Genomic DNA, 18,289 nt, shown 5'->3' on the forward strand with positions numbered 1-18,289 from the left:
GTTTGCGTATGTGTATGTGTGCGACGAATGCAATTTCGCGCCACAGACCGCATTAAGCGCTTTGAGGCCCGCTCGCTTCGCTTAATTAGCAGGGGTGGCGGAAGAAATTGGCCGCGCACTTATCTGCAAGCTCGATTCGCGCGGTCGGTTCTCTATTTCAGTCCTTCGCTTCCGATCGATCGACGGTCTATTCCGCGGCACGGATATCGCATCCGCGAACTTATTTGATTGATGTTCGGCGAGCTTATTTTGGCGTCGCTATATTTATCAGCGATGGTGCATCGTGAACTTGCACACATCACTGCTTAGATAAACACGATAGAGTTGCCCCATATCCTCAAAAATCTTTCTCGCTAAAAATGTAAGCCAACGCGCTCGCTGATGCACGAATCTATTACGTCAGTGAAAATCTGCGAAATCTGTGAAAGTCTGACGCGATAAAGCAAATTTTTCCTCGCCTGATTAATCTCGCTCTAACGAAAATCCAATTTGGCGGAAGCGTCAATATTGAGAAATTGCTCATCCGCCAATACTTTGCTGAAGAAAAATTCAATAAAATCGAATACTGTGTCGTAACAGCGCTGGCTCATAACGCGGAGCGCGATTTAAAGGATATAATGAGTAGCAGACACACCAGCGTTACAGGAAATTGTATTCTGTTGATGGGTGTTTATATACGAGCGCCATACGAGCGATTCGTGATTTTGATCGCGACTGGTCGACCGATCTGTTTATCGATAAACTGGCGGCGCGTAAAATGCACAGCGACGATTTTCATCCCGCGCTTTAATCGCTTGGTGACGAAATGTCCGACGCCGAAATGTCGCGGTGTATTTGCATTTCGTCGAGTTTGGACCGCGGTCTCGTTCACAATTAAGAGTAATGTCGAGCGATCTCGCTGTTTGTCATCCGAGCAAACGCGTCGCCTATCGCTCGCGTTATACCGGGCCAAACGTTACACGAAGAATTCCCAGCGTGGATATTCGTCACGCGTAAAACGCGCGCGTGAAATCAATGCCGCGCGTTTTTCGACGGACCGAAAAGTTCGGCGCGTAAACCCGCCAGAAAATCACGCGACGGATTTGCGGGACACGTTCGGCGAATCGAAGCAATTAAAACTCTCTCTCTCTCTCGCTCCCGCGGTCGCGGCCAGAAGGGATTCATAAATCAATTCTCGCAATACAACGCGCGGGTGTGCTTAGGGGCGAAAACGTGATTCAATTCGGCGCATAATTGTTCGCCCGGAATTGCCGAGAGTCCGCGCATCCGAATTAACGCGCGCCGAAGTGCCGCGCTGTTGTTGCGTTTTGATAATTCGTCTCGCATTTTCTCGCCCGCCCGCGTTTTATGGTAACCGACGTGCGTCATAATTGCCAATTATTCGCAATCGCCTCGCGATTATATCCGTGTCGCGGTCACACTCGTACGCGGATTTCCGTTTGAAGTAGAGGTGCTCCTGATGCAAAACTGGTTTTTTTTTCATTCTCCCGCGGAATTCTCAATGTCGAAATTATCAGATTTTTATTCCGGAATGTCGATATACCTGACTTATGGTTATCTCGCCGCCATGAACGCTCTCCGTGTATTCCCTTTTCTCATATAAAAGTGTCGTCCGATGCTGCTGGGATCTTCAGTGTGCACAAGCGCAACGCGAGCGCATATATTTCCCAAGCGGCGCTCTCGAGATAAAGAGTCGACCAAAGACTCGCCGAGGAAACGGCTAGTTTATCTCGCGCTATCATCTTAATTTTCTGTTACCACGTACGTAATATCGTCACCCGGTATTCCGTCCGTCGGTATCGCCTACGTAATCTTTATTACTGGTATTACGCGAAAGTACCATCTTAGAAAACCATCTTAGAAGTTATCTTTTAACGACGCCGATACAGAATCGTTAGACGGCGCGCGATGACAAATTTCAGAGCCCACCATGAATATAGATAGACCTTTTATACTCCGTATTTCTATGCAAATGAATATTATTTTGAAGTCATTATGCATTTCTCAAGACGTTGCGCGGCAGAAATTTGTCGTGGTAATTGGATACGCGTCTCTTTCATCACTCCAATTCCACTAGAATTCTTTCTTAGGCTAGTATAAAATATACATGCTGTTATATATTTCGCCAATTTTTCATGTATATTATATTACAGTTATCTAAATTAGTCGTTGACTCAAGATCCCACCCCACAAGATCCAAGGAGTAATTGTGAAAAACTAATTTAAAAAATTAACTAATAATCGGCCCAATGCGTCATGCTGTATCGCAAGGTATAATATATATGATAGGCGCAGAAAAGTGTCTCTTTTGGACGGAGCACAGGAAGAATTCAATGTTCTACAGATTTTCTGGGGGAAGCAGGGGGGAGCAAAATTTCAGTGGGGTTAAGTAGCCGTTGTAAAACGCACTGTAAGCGCTTTGTGACGACACAACGCTGGCCGAGCTTCGGCCGAAAGAAGAAGTGCTCGGTGCGGTCGCCTGTTAAAACGTAAGCAGCTCACGAAAAGCTGCTTACGATACTCGAAACGAAAGGCAGTGTGACGCTGCCAGGAGGCTGAGAAACAGAAAGAGAGACAGAGACAGAGAGGAAGAGAGGAGAGAGAGAGAGAGAGAATGTTAGAGAAAGAAAGAGATAGCGAGAGAGCGAGCATGGTTTCTGCTCGCTTACCAAATGACAATCTGTCAGCGTGTTTCATTAGCGTGAGATGCTCACGCAGCTCGCTAATGACACGTCCGCACAAAGGGACCACAGCGTAACGTCGAAGTAAGGCGATTGAATTGCGCAAGTGGTGTAACGCACCGTTGTTTCCCTATCCCGGAATTCGTCGCTTTGAAACGAGTCGGAAAAAGGTCCTTTGTGGCGTTACGTGCGATGAGAGAGGCATTCAATTAGAGAAATTAGTTCTCGGAGAACCGCGCGCGCGGCCGGCTAACGCGGCTATCTCATCCTAATAGGACGCAATAATAGGCGAGTCTAGTTGTACCGTAGTGGTTGTAGCGGCTGATCGAATTGTATGAATTACAGTTCATCCGATGATCCAAGTACCGAACCAGCTGGTCGGGGCTCCGATCGGCACCAACGTCACGTTAGTCTGCCACGTGGAAGCGTCACCCAAGGCCATCAATTACTGGACTCGACAATCGGGTAATAGAACAGAGCATAATCGATGTAATTTTGTTATTTACAATCAAACGTAGATTATCGTATTAATTGGCTTGAAATTGGTCACAGTTTCTTCGTAATTAAGGGGGGAGCCTGCTTTAGAACGCTGAAAATAAGGTATATTTTACGAATTGTTTTTGGAGAAACTATACAGCGGATCATTATAAAACTTTTATGCATTTATTAGTACATGTTTAAAGATAAAAAAATTATTTTTTGATTTGAATATATCGCTTGTAGAGGTCGTCCTGGAGAAATCTTAGTGCAGCCGCGTCGCCGGCATTGCAAATTGGTGAGCATTCTCCTGCCTCCAAATTTCGTCTAAACTGAAAAATTGAAATATGTTCTCGTTATTTATGAATTCCCATCGTCGATGAACCAAAGAGAGAAGAAAAAAGTTGAAAAGTGCCAAAATGGTGGAGCTTAGAACACAAAAGTACGATTTTTAGGCAAAGTTTTTGAACTTTTTCATGCAAAAATAATTGTTTAACTTAATGTTTTTATGAATATTAAAGGTTCATCGACGATGGGAATTCGTAAATAACAAGAAAATATTTCAATTTTTCAGTTTGGATGAAATTTGGAGGCAGGAGAATGCTCACTAATTTACAATAAGATGCCTCCAGGACGACCTCTACAGGCGATATATTCAAATAAAAAAATAATTTTTTTTATCTTTAAACATGTACTAATAAATGCATCAAAGTTTTATAATGATCCGCTGTATAGTTTCTCCAAAAAAATTCGTAAAATTATACCTTATTTTCAACGTTCTAAAGCAGGCTCCCCCCTTAAGTGTCAAAAGCCTACAATTGAGAAGTATTGTCATCCATCAAAGGGACTATGGCTTGACCAGTATTATTATTTATCGAGGCATGAAATTCTAGCTCAGCCTTTTACGCCTTTTCATCGGATTACAATTAAAAATTTGTCAAACGTGATCTTGCAGACGAAATGATAATCAACAACACCAGGCACGCGATGTTCGAAGTGAAGACATCGGTGTACAGCGTGCAGATGCGTCTGGTGATTATCAATCTGCAGAAGCACGATCTGGGTGGCTACAAGTGCATCTCAAAGAACTCCATCGGCGATGCCGAGGGGAACATCCGACTTTACGGTAAGTTTCCGTGGATATCAACATTATACGTATCAACAAGAGCGAGAACAAACTATTTACGTATGCTACGATTTCTGGATACTCTTGAAGAACATTACCAGATCGATAGCATTCTATGATTCACGTCGCGATAACCCTTGTGCAAAGAGAAATACTAGTAGTAGCCTATGTATAATGCATTTGTTATATATTAAAACAAAATGCCGATTAGATAACTTAGTAGTAGCAACAAAAAAAAAGAAGAGCATGTTTAATGCAATAGCAAATGTATTGTATAATATAATAGCACTTGCGATTGATCAAAATCTATTTTCGAGTACTAAAAGGATCAAAATACTAAGAGAATATAATAAAATCACAGTCAATATATATCTTTTAAAAAACATTAATTTTTTAACGAAATTGAACTTTACATGCGAAGTTACATCAAAATATTATATTTTCCAATATTTTCGAGCACAGTTGACATTTTTTTGTCGAGAGTGCAAATGTTTTTAAGTTTAGCGGAACGGCTAGAACAGCTCCGGATACACTTGTATTTTAAAGCGGTCGCAGCTGTACCCGTTCTGGCGGCGAGAAGGTATAGCGTATCACTGCGACATCGCCGTTTCCATTACACGCGCGATTTAATACGTCGCAATCTCGCAAGAGCGATCGGCGGCAACGATCGTCTCGCGCGTTACGTAATACGGCGGTATTTTTCTTCTCTTGGCGCGTAACGACACGTTGCCGTGAACATGGCAAATGGTTAAGTTTACGTGTCGAACTACTACCTACGCTGTTCCTGCAATGTTTGTGGTCAACAGAATCAGCAATAAACCACTGGATTTTATTTGTTTCAAATCAATTATTCACATTTGTAAAAATATCCTTGTAAAAATAAAAACGATATATTCTTGTAATGCGAACAAGTTTCAAAACTTTTATTTTTTCCATGTCCCTCTCTTGATGAAAGCAAATATATTCAGCGAGAAAAAGAAAACTTGATTGATCCTGCAAGAATATTTTACTTTCTAACGCGTTTTGATAATCTCAGGAATTTATCTTGAAGAAACCGCACGATCGTTGCTACAAAGGAGATATCGGTATTTGTAGAATTAAATTTCCCCTCGAATTTTACTATATTTAAAATATCGCAGAGGGACCAAGTACCGGGAGACAGATCGGAATTTCCGCAGTTTCTTAGCCACGTCTCTGTCGTAACCGTAAGTTATTTCGTGGGGCACAGATAATATTGTACTTTCTCTCCTCTATAATATTTATGGAATTTACTTCTATTGTGTGTCTGCGAAATACTACATTACCGGCCACCTCCGACGTATGGCCTGAAATGCCTGAGTCAGTAATCTTTATAATGCCTTTACGATATCGGTTAAAACATGATTATGATCCGCCCTCTCTCGCCGAAAATCCGCCTTTAAGGGGGGAGCCTGCTTTAGAACGCTGAAAATAAGGTATATTTTACGAATTGTTTTTGGAGAAACTATACAGCGGATCATTATAAAACTTTGATGCATTTATTAGTACATGTTTAAAGATAAAAAAAATTATTTTTTTATTTGAATATATCGCTTGTAGAGGTCGTCCTGGAGAAATCTTAGTGCAGCCGCGTCGCCGGCATTGCAAATTGGTGAGCATTCTCCTGCCTCCAAATTTCGTCTAAACTGAAAAATTGAAACATGTTCTCGTTATTTATGAATTCCCATCGTCGATGAACCAAAGAGAGAAGAAAAAAGTTGAAAAGTGCCAAAATGGTGGAGCTTAGAACACAAAAGTACGATTTTTAGGCAAAGTTTTTGAACTTTTTCATGCAAAAATAATTGTTTAACTTAATGTTTTTATGAATATTAAAGGTTCATCGACGATGGGAATTCATAAATAACGAGAAAATATTTCAATTTTTCAGTTTGGATGAAATTTGGAGGCAGGAGAATGCTCACCAATTTACAATGCCGGCTGCACTAAAATGCCTCCAGGACGACCTCTACAGGCGATATATTCAAATAAAAAAATAATTTTTTTTATCTTTAAACATGTACTAATAAATGCATCAAAGTTTTATAATGATCCGCTGTATAGTTTCTTCAAAAAACTTCGTAAAATTATACCTTATTTTCAACGTTCTAAAGCAGGCTCCCCCCTTAACGCCTTTACCACGCTTGGTATCATCTTTACACCGTAAATGCCGCGTAGCAGCGCTAATCATAAGTATCGTAAAGTATCATAAAATATCTTCAAGGAAAACAGCACTTAATTATAAACTAATTGTGTTAAAACTCTGTATCATTTCAGAAAGAAATAATTACAAAATTGCAATCTGAAGATTCTCAAATGTAGAACTAAAATCATTTTTATACTTTTAGAAATAAAAATTTTGTATTACATCTTGTCGCCTAATAGCACACAGCACACGAGAAACAGAGAGAAAACATGTAATTAGAGCAACCAGGACTCGCAGACACCGGTGATATCTCGTACATTATATTGCAGTGGCGGATGACGCTGCGAGCGCAATAAGTCGTCATGAGCGGTGGCTCATAATTTCTCGCGCTGATTGAACGTTACGATCCGTTTACGGCGCGTATGCAGGTACCATTTTACAGCCAAAAACTGTATGAAAAAAGATGCATATTTCACGGACGACGAAGCCCTCGCGAGGTGTCATCAGCCGTAAATGTGACCATAACTTCTCACTTGCTTTCCCAAGAGAGCGCGTTTTTATTTTTTCACAGTTTATTTACCGGATTCCATCGACGGATAATTTTTCGTTTTATAGCGCGCGGAAAAATTTATCGCGGCCTGAGAACCTACGCTTCTCGCGGAAAATCCAGCGATCAAGTGCGATCGCTTTATGCACCGAGATTTTCCGCGGTTTCTGATCCGTATTCCGTGATCGGTTAAATTACAGAGGATGTAAATTTAAATCGCAGGAAAGTGAAGCAAATGCAACGATGGGAAAACGAGAGCGCTCATCTAAAATTATTCGACCTGGATTGAGCGACGCGCGCGCGCGCGCGCGCGCGTGTGTGTTGTGTGTGTGCGCACACGCATGTGTTCGGTGATCTCTAAAACCATTCATTATATGAGTTCTTGCGAAACGGAAATTTCGTTTTGCAGAACAGTGACAGTTCAATTTCGCCGCAACGCTAAATGAAGTGATATTGCCATGACATTGTTTGACGATACATGTCCGGCTCGATCGACATTCTTGACACATGTTACATATTATAAGTGAATAGAAAATCCGTGTAATGAACTTAATATGACAAATACGTTGTATACATTTATAGAAAACATGACAAATTTTATTAATTTACGGCCGATCTCATAATTTTAAATAAATGAAATAGTATTGATCAAATTTTGAGTGACTGTAATAATATTTTACCGCACAATATGCGCACGTACACAATTATTCTCTGCATTTTGGACATTAATTTTAATTATTCACAAAGTAAACGTGAAATGCAATACTTCATGCAGGTATTTTTATTTGATAATCCTATTTTTAATAAAAAAATTGACATGCAATTATTTCAATTTTTTGGTACTGTAATATCTGAGGCAGTATTGTGTATGTATATGTAGGCAAAATGGCGAGATAAACAGTATCCGCCTTCGTTCCTATGTGCAATTAACACAGCTCAACTTTTATATGATATCTCTCTGAAAAATTATTTTTCCCATAAAAAGATCTGTTACTGCGTTATCGCACATTACACGTTTCGCGTGTCCGGCATATTATCGCGGTGAAAATTCTGCACGCCGCCCGATCAGAAGCGAAACTTGGCGCGAGAATTATCGACGAGAGGCGCGCATAAAATTACGAATTCGCGCGCGGCGGTGCATTCGCATCTGCAACCCTGCGCCAGAATATCTAAAACGCATTACCGGTGCGGGAGGCCGAAAGAAAAGACCGCAAGGAAGCGACTCGCCCGAGGAAATGATGCACGAGAAGCTACCGTCGCCGTAATATTTTAGCAAAGAATATCTCTTCGATCTCTTGCCTTTTCGTCGGATAAAGCGGTGTAACAAGTGGGACAAAGCAGGATCCGCGAGTTAACTACCCCCGTGAATGCGCGCGCGCGCGCAACCCTAATGATGGCAATTTTATCGCGCTGTCATGTAAAGAGCTGGTGTGTACGAGGCGCGATGCTATCCCGGCGTACTCGAACTTCTCGTTGAAGTCACGCGATCAGATAAGCTCGAGGGATTAACCGTTAAACCGCCGGTGTAAACGGGGCGCGAAGAACGGGGTTGAAAAGAGCGCGCACCCCCTACGGACGGGGCTACGCGGAGGAATGGATTCAAAGGCGCCGCAGGGCCAGGGTGGGCGAAAGGCTGTACGGGGTGTGGGAGGACAGCGGCGGCATGTTGGCGCGCGTCATGTCGAGGGCCGAAAGTCCGCGAAACAATATCCGAGCTTTCCACCCACCGAGTTTCCTCGTCCTCCTCCTCCTCTTAGCCACGCCATGCCTGGTTTTTCGTGCTCTCCTCTCCACCGCTCTTCCGGGGGATGCTCTTGTCACAGATTGCACGCGGTCGGGATTATGGATTTACTTTGATAAATGGCAACTCGATATCCGAAGTCCCAGGATGAGGATCGCGTCGCTTTAAATTATAAGTCCGCGGTTTTGATTTCCATCGCGACGGAGATACCAGACGGGATCTCCGATATTTGAAGTTCTCCCTGTCGCATCGTGTAGCGTTTCGCAATTTGAAGGATGACATGCCAGTATTAATGAATCGCGCATCCCCTGCACGCGTCACGATTCCGATTCATCATGAGAAAATGTGGGAGTAGTGATATCTCTTTCTCAAAGCCAAAAAGAACGATGATACACTCAAGATGGCACCGCTGCTAATAAAAGAAAGGGTGCTATTGAGAGATGTTCAAAATTTCCCAAGTATCAGTTGCGCTTCCAATAATGATTTCTTCAGAAACAAGCAGCGTGAGTTGCTCGTCGTCAAAAAAGTGCTACGGAACAATAGCGGAGGATCATCGGGCGTCACGTCGCCGGTTAAAAGACCGTGAAACAATATCTAACGCGGCCGCTATCCCGACGTTATCTCTCTTCTTGCCTCCCCCCCGTCATTGCAGCCCAGCGTGCTCCGCGTGTCTCGTATTAGTTATCGTTTATCAGCCGGCCAGACAAAACGCGCCGCCCGGAATTGGGTGAGCCATCTGTTGCCAGACATGATCGATAAAAGTCTGCCAAGTGTTATCAGTGCTAAACTGCTATTTCGACGGGCTGCCGCACGCGCGCACCCTCTCTTCTACTTCTACTTCTTCTTATAGTTCTTCTAACCATCGGTCTACCGCAACCTGTCCCTTCGTTCGCAGCAGCTGTATACAGGGTGTCGCGGACTCGCCAAGATCGATTTTACTCTTTGCAGAATCACCAGTACAAACAATTTTTATCGAATAAAATTTTGCGGAGACCCGTAATTATGTGAAAATGCCTTGGCAGGAAAAATGAGAGATAAAGAGATATCGGAGCGAATTTAGGAGTAATAAAATTAATTTCCTACGACGTGATCAAATTTTTGCACAAAAAATTTACGTGATATTCACAACGTTCGTATTATATTCATTGACAATATCGCTGAATAGAGATAACTAAGCAAAAGAAAAATTAGAATGATAATTACCCGGCATTCGTGAAATTCGAATATCCATTAATGAGTAAGTAGCAATCGCCAACAGAGAGATACCTAATTCAATATCGTTGAAACGCGATCTTGTCAGTTAGCCATGTGATTTTGATATTTAGTAGCTTCGTTGAAGCAACATGAGCAACGTAAAAGTGAGCCGTTAATCTTACAGGAATGCAATTGCGCGAATATAATTCCATTCAGAAATATATAAGCATATGCCATTTAATCAAATTTCAGTAACATCGTAATCAAATATCTATCACGGTGCATTCTTATTGTGAGAAACATGTATTCTTTTGCAAAGAGAAAATGCAACTAGAGGCGATACTGTGTCTAAAAAGAATAATCGCGAGCAATAGCTATGAAGCACTTAGTAGACCTCGATGTAAACAGAATTAATCTTGTTAGAGAATCTTGCAAGAGAAGCGCGTCTGAGCTGTATCGAATTAACGCGGCAAATTAACGTTGGTTACTTCGTAACGGACGAACGAACCGTACCAATTAATCCTAACATATGTGAGAGATAACGTTGCCCCATATCGTCGATGCCCCTCTGCAAGCATCGTGTTATCCGCTATCATATATCAATTTGCTCATCATTTGCCCGTGAAATTTCAATGGAACGCGCCGCGAGGTATTCAGTACCGTTCAAAAGTACGCGAATTGTGTCAAAGACAAGATTGCATTCGCGTTCGCGTGAATGAATTCTAAATACCTTGAAAAAATTATTTTGAAAGTGAAGAAACAAATCGATTCATTTTCCATTGCATTGCTTGTGCGGAAGAAAGTACATCTGTATCGCGCGAATCCCGAAAAGAAGGATTTTTTATTCTTCTGCGTCTCGCATGTGCATCGGGTGATATCAAGCGTAAAAGCATCACGCGATATACCCTCCATCGAGATTCCGCACATGAAAAAAAAATATCACTTCGCACGTATCGTCGACTACCGACTGACCACAGTTGAAATAATGTTTCGACGATCGTGCCTGGAATTCATCAGCGAAAAAGACTGCGAGCTTGGTCTCATTGCTCGCGGTTCAGCGCGAAGTATCGACGACTGTATCGTTTTCTGTGTCGACAACTTGTTGGCAAAGCTCTTTCATTAAATCTCTCTCTCTCTCTCTCTCATATTCATTTAATCTTCTTTACAGATATAGCGCGATGTTTAAAATATTTAAAGTTTAATGAGAGAAGCGAGAAGAGATTTGAAAAAACATGATCCGAATGGCAAAATTTTACATTCAGACGAATCAAATTAATTCTAAGACTGTCTTTAATAGATTCTATAATAATGATACTTATATTTTAATATTTCCGAAAAAGATATTAAAAGTATAATATTTTATAATATAATATAATAATTTAACGAGAAATATTTTCAGAAAATATTAAAACCGTTTTCCATGTGTATCACGTTACAGACATGGAGTTGCCGAAGCATACCAAGAAGATCGGTGATCGACGGTCGGACGACGACATGGATTCGATCGGCGATCGTGATCACAGACTAAACCACGTGCACCAGGGCTCCCTCAGGGAAACGGGATCAACCCTGGAACCGGCCTTCGACTCAGAGGACTATTCGGTGTCGACCACGACGAGGGAGAGCGCGTCGCCCGCGATGATCGGCATCGTCCTGATCGCGCTGCACCACTTGCTCGCTTCGACGTAAGGTAGACGTTAACTACCTGTCCCTAAGTCCGAACTATATTCACCACGAGCTCGATTCTCTGACCTAAGAAGATAACGGCGGAATAGCCCCGCCGAGTCGCGTTCTTGGCGATTCACGACGACGTTGATTGCCATCGACCGAATTTCGGTATCAATACCGTCGATACCGATGGAACAATAATTATGGTATTTTGTATGGAAGTGATTAACACGCGCCACGTTGTCGAGAGACACTCCACGTGTAACAAAATTCACTGAATCGAATTCACAGAAATTGCAAAGCAAAGATTGCTGTGAACGAACGGATAAAATATGATGAAAATCGGTGATAAAAGATATCGCGAATAGTTGCATTAAATTCGATGGGAATTTATTTTTCTGTAGAAGTCAGTCGATAAATTCACGTAAATTTGATTATCCAGACCTTTTACCGTCCCAGTTTCATCCGAGCGAGAAGATCATTAAGCTTTCATGATTAATTCGAGACGTGAAATGACAGATTAAGATTACGTATGCTGAATTTGCGGAACTCTAGATAGGATCGAAATTCCGCGCGGTAATTAAATACCTCGGCCGGTTCGCATTTTAATGGAAAAACGTATTTCATAAAATTCTATTTTAAAATGCAAAAACAAACGCTAATAATAATAATAATAATGTCCACGTAGATATAACAGAAAGCTGGGTGCATCAAAAGCGTTGAATTAACAAGCAATGTTAAATTAAATCGTAATGTAACGTACATATGTCACTCAGAAAAATACCACGTGGTACCCATGAGATAGAAATCAGCCATCAGCGTGCAGAAAAGTTCGAAAAGACACGAATGCAGCTCGCAGCTGTTCATATTTCGCGACAGCGTAGACTCTACATGATCATTGTTCCGTTTAACGTCCGTGTAAATTAACAATCTAACGAATATCGATGAAGGACCGTCAATGACAGACTGAAGATCATGAAATTCCGCTCGCGTCGTCATCGCGGACTACAGCTGCAGCGATTGTTCCCGGTTTCGCGGCTTACGCTTAACGAGATATCTCGTTAGCGTTGGCGTCACGCCCGCGCCGGCATCCGATGACGTACCTAATTATTAAATCGCCAGTCTTTTTTAATCCGTGACCAAAAATGTCAGATGGTGATGGGTGAGACGGTTACACGTGGAATCGATTACGTCGAATGTCGCTCACGTCGGAGGAAACACTTCGTCAAGCGACTGCCGCGCGCGAGAAATCGCGCGTGTTTAATTAACGCGCGAGTTCCCATCGAGTGAATTCGCATCAGCAACGATCAAGCAGCACGGGGCTGCTGCAGTGTGTCTAATCCGGAGCCAAACGATTTTGCAGGATCGAGAAGCGAAGTGTGCTGGGTCCTCCGCTCCCGTGCGTGACGCACGTGATTTCGCAACGCCTCGCGTCCCGGGAAATCCAATATCGCGCTCTTCGAATTTCTCAGCAAAGACCAGGTGAAGGAACGAAGTATCTTAAACCCTTAATAAATTTAGGTAACTCGGGCGAATCGATGTTCGCGATTCAATTGCTCTTAAATTTAAACGAGACATTCCTTGCTTCTGCCTTTGTATATTTTGTAACATATGTATTCGATCCTTTCTTGAAAAAGAGATTAACGCATATGACGGGACGGTAATTGGAAATTTTTCTCATTAAGATATTCACTGCGCGAGCAGTCCTACCGAAATATTTTTATCGACAATTTCGACAATATTAAACGTCCATCAATCGATTCGACGGAGACGTCGCTCTTCTCGATATTCCGACAACACGTCAGACAACTATTTCTAATATTTTCGACACGCCGATGTCTAATTTTATTTCCAGTTTTACCCTTCGTTTCTTCTCTCTCTTTTTCTTTCATTATTCTAAAGATAATGCATTGCATTTGAAAGTACATCAATTCAGAATGGTTTACTGTGGCCCAATCGCTTTTTCTATTTTTCTAATGCGATAAAAATTTCAGGATAAAGAATAAAATGAATTTCATGCAAAAACTGAAAGTAGAATTTACTAAAACGATGTTTCGTAAATAATGAACTACTGAATCCAATATTCCAGTATAAAAATTATGAGAATCCTTTGCACGTGAAAATATAACAGCGTGAAATAATAATAATAATGAATGAAATATTTATTTGTGTTACAGCATTAGAAATAGATATTGTCGAGGTTGTTTTCATTCTAGTTTGCAAACTATACAAGTAAAAAGAAGAAACTTTTGCAGAATTAACTTTCTCGTTATAGAATTGAGAACACGATGTCTTGATAATTTGCTTCTCACATTTTATATATTTTGCATCAATATTAGGATTATGTAACAATAATGATTCATATTTTCATGCAAAATTTCGAGATTCTCGCCAAAAATGCGACGATTCGGTTAAATAATGTTTGATATGCGATCTTGATCCAGTCATAACAAGATGTGCAGAATAAAGAAGTTAGAATAATTCGTCTCGATGAAGAAAACGTGCCAAATATTTGTCTCTCCTTTCTTCTCTTCTTTATTTTAAGAAATTCATTGATTTATCTAAAGCGATTCATTATCGATATCGACGTTTTAATGGTACATGGCTGTTTTATCCAAGCTTTCGAGTTCGATTTTAGATGATCGTGTTGTTATTCCATTTAGACGACTTTTCTATAAACGGCACTAAGTGCCGAACTTAATAACTTTAAGTTAGGAACTTTTGCGAAATTCTCGGACTTTAAGAATGTTTATATAAAAACGCGACAAAAAGCAACAAAAAATAAGTCCTATCCATCTTTCTGTATAAATGTATATAAATTATTTGAGTTAATATTTATATTCATCCACTAGTAATTAAATCTTAAGTCTTATATATAGTTGGTTTGTTAAGTAGATTAAGACTCCCATAACTTTACTGTAAATTGCTCTCACGGCACAAAATGCTATTACATTCTCTAGAGAGGACTTTAAAATCCTATTTTTCAGTTTTAACATAAAGGCACTCAGGTCCTTTTACATAAAAGTCGTCCAGTTAATGGATGAATACTGCCGGTAGACAAAGGATGCGATGCTTTATAACAACACTTTTGCTACCGCTCGTTACGCTATGGTGTTGTCATCCGACATTCGCGTTGTGAATGGGCGATTAACGCGTATGGGGGTTAAATATTTTGTACTTGTAGATATGAGAAAAGGAACGGCTCGCGATTTGTCATCATATAATAAAGCGTTTTTGCAGAAGTGTAATGACTGACTCTCTTGCTTGTTCAGGTTTCCTTTTTTTACGTGGCATAAGATCAAATATCACTCTTGCATTGTTGATCGTCATAACAGATATAATTGTGATACTACAATTCTTCCTTTTTCAACGTTTATTTATTTTCTGTTTGCTCACGATCAGTAAAATATCTTATATGAATGACAAGGATAAATTGAAAATTGTATTAATATTGAAATCGAAAGTCAGACCAGGTTATTGCTGTAAAAATCTCTGAAGAGCATATATACTACATTTTTATTATTCACATTAGTAAATGTCACGAATATGAGTTTACCAATACGAGTTAAAATGCATGATTTTCTTAAAATATACCTTTTATTTTTTCCAATAATTTTATCAAACTTCGTCGCAAATATCACCTTATGAAAGTATACGCGATTATCTGAGGTTACCATCACGAAAAACACCAGAGATTAATTTTTACACATCTACCGTAGTATCGATCGCCGCGATGCAAGTGGAGGAGTTATTGCGCGATGTCGTGACAGCTATTAGCGTCATTATCACGATCGCGAATTTCATATTTAATGCCACGTGAAAATAGGCCAAAGTGTCAGTCGCCGTCAAGGTTCGCACGATTGTTTCGTTATTTATTCGCAATTGGGCCTCGTTATAGTCACAATAAGTGGTTGTATGTACATGCCTGTGTGTGTGCGCGCGTGTACGTGTGTATGCATGAGTGCCATACGAGAGAAACATTGCGATGTCTAACATTACCGGAAAGTGGGAAAACGTCTATGTGTAGATTGTGTAAATTATGGAATAGGGTTTATCGAATTGTTGATCGTAGGTGTGTTTACAAGGGTTATATATAATATATATATAAATATATATATGAAAATATATATATAAATATATTTAAAACGTAAGGGTTGGAAATAAGAAGAAAAATAAAAATCAAATCGTAATCGCGAATCGATCTTTGCGCGTTATTGCGGATAATGCGAGCCATCATGGCTCAAAATTATTGACGAGTTTTGTTGCTCGATCATTGTTGATTATTGTTTTGATCACTGTTATTGCCGCCACCAGTTTTTAAAAAACGAATTAACTATGCGCTATCGTAAATCACGAAACGACAGAACGAAGATAATCGACAAATAATAAAAATTATATATGTATATATGCAGGTATTTCAGAAATAGGTGGACAAACTTTAAGAGCATATTTTACTTACTGTAAGGATAAAAACAAGCATATAAACATGGGAAATGCTTCCTTTCCAAGCAATCATTTCCAACAATTTCTTTATGATGAATGAAATGTTCTTTTACCAAACTGTTGTAAATAAAAAATATTTATAATTTGGAAAGGAAGCATTACCGGATTCCTATGTTTATGTGACATTTTTTCAGTGAGTAGAATATATAGAATATGCTCTTAAAGTTTATCCATCTATTTTTAAAACCTGTATACAGGGTGTCCCGGGTTTTAACCGACAAACTGCGGGAGCATATTCTACTAGTGAAAATAAGAAAAAATTCTTATATCGAGTTTGCTTAGAAATGCTTTATTACAAAGTTATAAACCAATATTGAAAAGAAATATGAGATAAGTAACAACGGATTTTTTCACAAAAATAAAAATTATCTACGCAATGATTTAGTGACGCATTTCAAAATGTTGTCCTTGCACATCGATACAAGCTAGACATCGACGTAGTACAGAATTTGTTACAGTACGACATTCCTGAAAATTTTGTTGCATCTCAGTAGCTGAATTAGTAATTCGTTGCTTTAAATCTATCTGGTACTCTCCTGTTAGGAAATCTACGTCGATACTCTCGTACGGCAGCTCGTGCATTTCCGTCACAGAATCCGTACACGAAATGAATATCAGTGTATTCCTCATTTGAAAACACTTTTGGCATTCTGATAGTAATTGCTAGTTCACACGACGATTGAAATCTAACAGCTACTGTTGTGAAAGTAACGATCATACTGAATCGTTTCAACATAGTGAACATGAATACATGTGAATACACATAACATAAACATCTTCGACCTTCCAAATTCTACACTATGTTCCGTTGTTACTTATCTCATATTTCTTTTCAATATTGGTTTATAACTTTGTAATAAAACATTTCTAAGCAAACTCGATATAAGAATTTTTTCTTATTTCCACTAGTAGAATATGCTCCCGCAGTTTGTCGGTTAAAACCCGGGACACCCTGTATAGCGCTACGTTGTGTAATATATCATTTGATTCGTGTTGAAAAAAGATATTTATTTTAGTTCGTACACGATTCGCAATATAAGATTAATTTATAAAATTATTTTAAGACAGTTCGTGCGCGCGCGAGCGATGCATAAATGAAAGAAGAATTTATTCACTGCGCGAACACACTTTTATCTTTCAACTACATGAATGCCAGGTGTAATGTAATACATGTTTAACATTTAATTGAACAAAATCGAAAATCGAAGAGAGACTCTAACAGAAAAATGTTAATTTATTTAAAACCTCATTATAACAAATTGAATGTGTTATTTGAGAAAATTGATAGATTTCAATTCATGTATATGCATGCACGACAAACGATGAAACGTGTAATAAGAGTTGATGCATTTGGGAATATTCTCACAGTCAAAGGGTTGAGAGCGACGCAGGAGGTGACGCATGAGCAGTCGCGTCGCGAATTAACATATCATTTACCAATCCAAGCATAATTTTTGGTAATGTTTTACTTACATATCGGCAAATCCCCGATGCGCTTGATCGTGGATCTTCGATCACTCTTCGTCGTGTCTGAAACAATGTAAAAAATGCTTTTAGTGCGATTGGAGTTGAAGCGATAGAGAGAGAGAGAGAGAGAGAGAGAGAGATCGTGCATATGAATCCCAATCGTTCGGCGCTCAATCGCGCTGAAGAATGGGAGATTTAATCGGCGATTCGGAAGGGACGGCTAGCCTTTTTAAAAGGGACGACTCAACACTGTTCTCGTACGAGTGGCCTGACCTTAATATATTTTGCACTATGTATACATAGATATACAGAAAACGGCGACCCTCCCATTCACTCCCTCCTCACCGAACCCCTATTGTGAATACTATCATCTTCGACCATTTCTCTGCCCCATCATCGCCTTATCCGCGAGAGACTGCCATCCTCTTACAACCGAAAAATATTTAGTAACGGCGGTGCATCGCACACTGTACAATAATCTCACGCGCGTGCATATGTTAAATACATACGCGATATACATACGACTAATGATATGCATACCTGTGCGTCGATGTAATTAATTACTGTCCCCTCCTCCCCCCTCTTCCTCCCGTAATACCAAATATGAAACGCAACTTGTACCAAGCCAAGCCATGACTTATGGAAGTACTGTCGCCACAACGGAGGTATATACATATTATATATATAGCCAAATAAAGAGACGATTAATGTATGCCGCTGTCTT

General features: G+C 40.1%; 1 protein-coding gene across 3 annotated transcripts in view; it reads left to right on the forward strand.

Moving 5' to 3' along the window:
* The window catches only part of LOC105277043 (lachesin), a 123,179-nt gene extending 108,000 nt beyond the window's left edge, over positions 1-15,179 (forward strand). For 2 of the 3 annotated variants that reach the window (XM_011335176.2, XM_011335178.2), the window contains exons 7-9: positions 3,027-3,146; positions 4,114-4,284; positions 11,366-15,179. In XM_011335176.2, coding sequence (XP_011333478.1) covers positions 3,027-3,146; positions 4,114-4,284; positions 11,366-11,616 — 542 coding nt within the window. In that variant the 3' untranslated portion in view covers positions 11,617-15,179. The remainder of the gene's footprint in view (positions 1-3,026; positions 3,147-4,113; positions 4,285-11,365) is intronic. The other variant, XM_011335177.2, reaches the window with a different exon arrangement.
* Positions 15,180-18,289: the final 3,110 nt, after the last annotated feature.

Source organism: Ooceraea biroi, chromosome 3 (assembly GCF_003672135.1).
Source record: "Ooceraea biroi isolate clonal line C1 chromosome 3, Obir_v5.4, whole genome shotgun sequence".
NCBI lineage: Eukaryota > Metazoa > Arthropoda > Insecta > Hymenoptera > Formicidae > Ooceraea > Ooceraea biroi.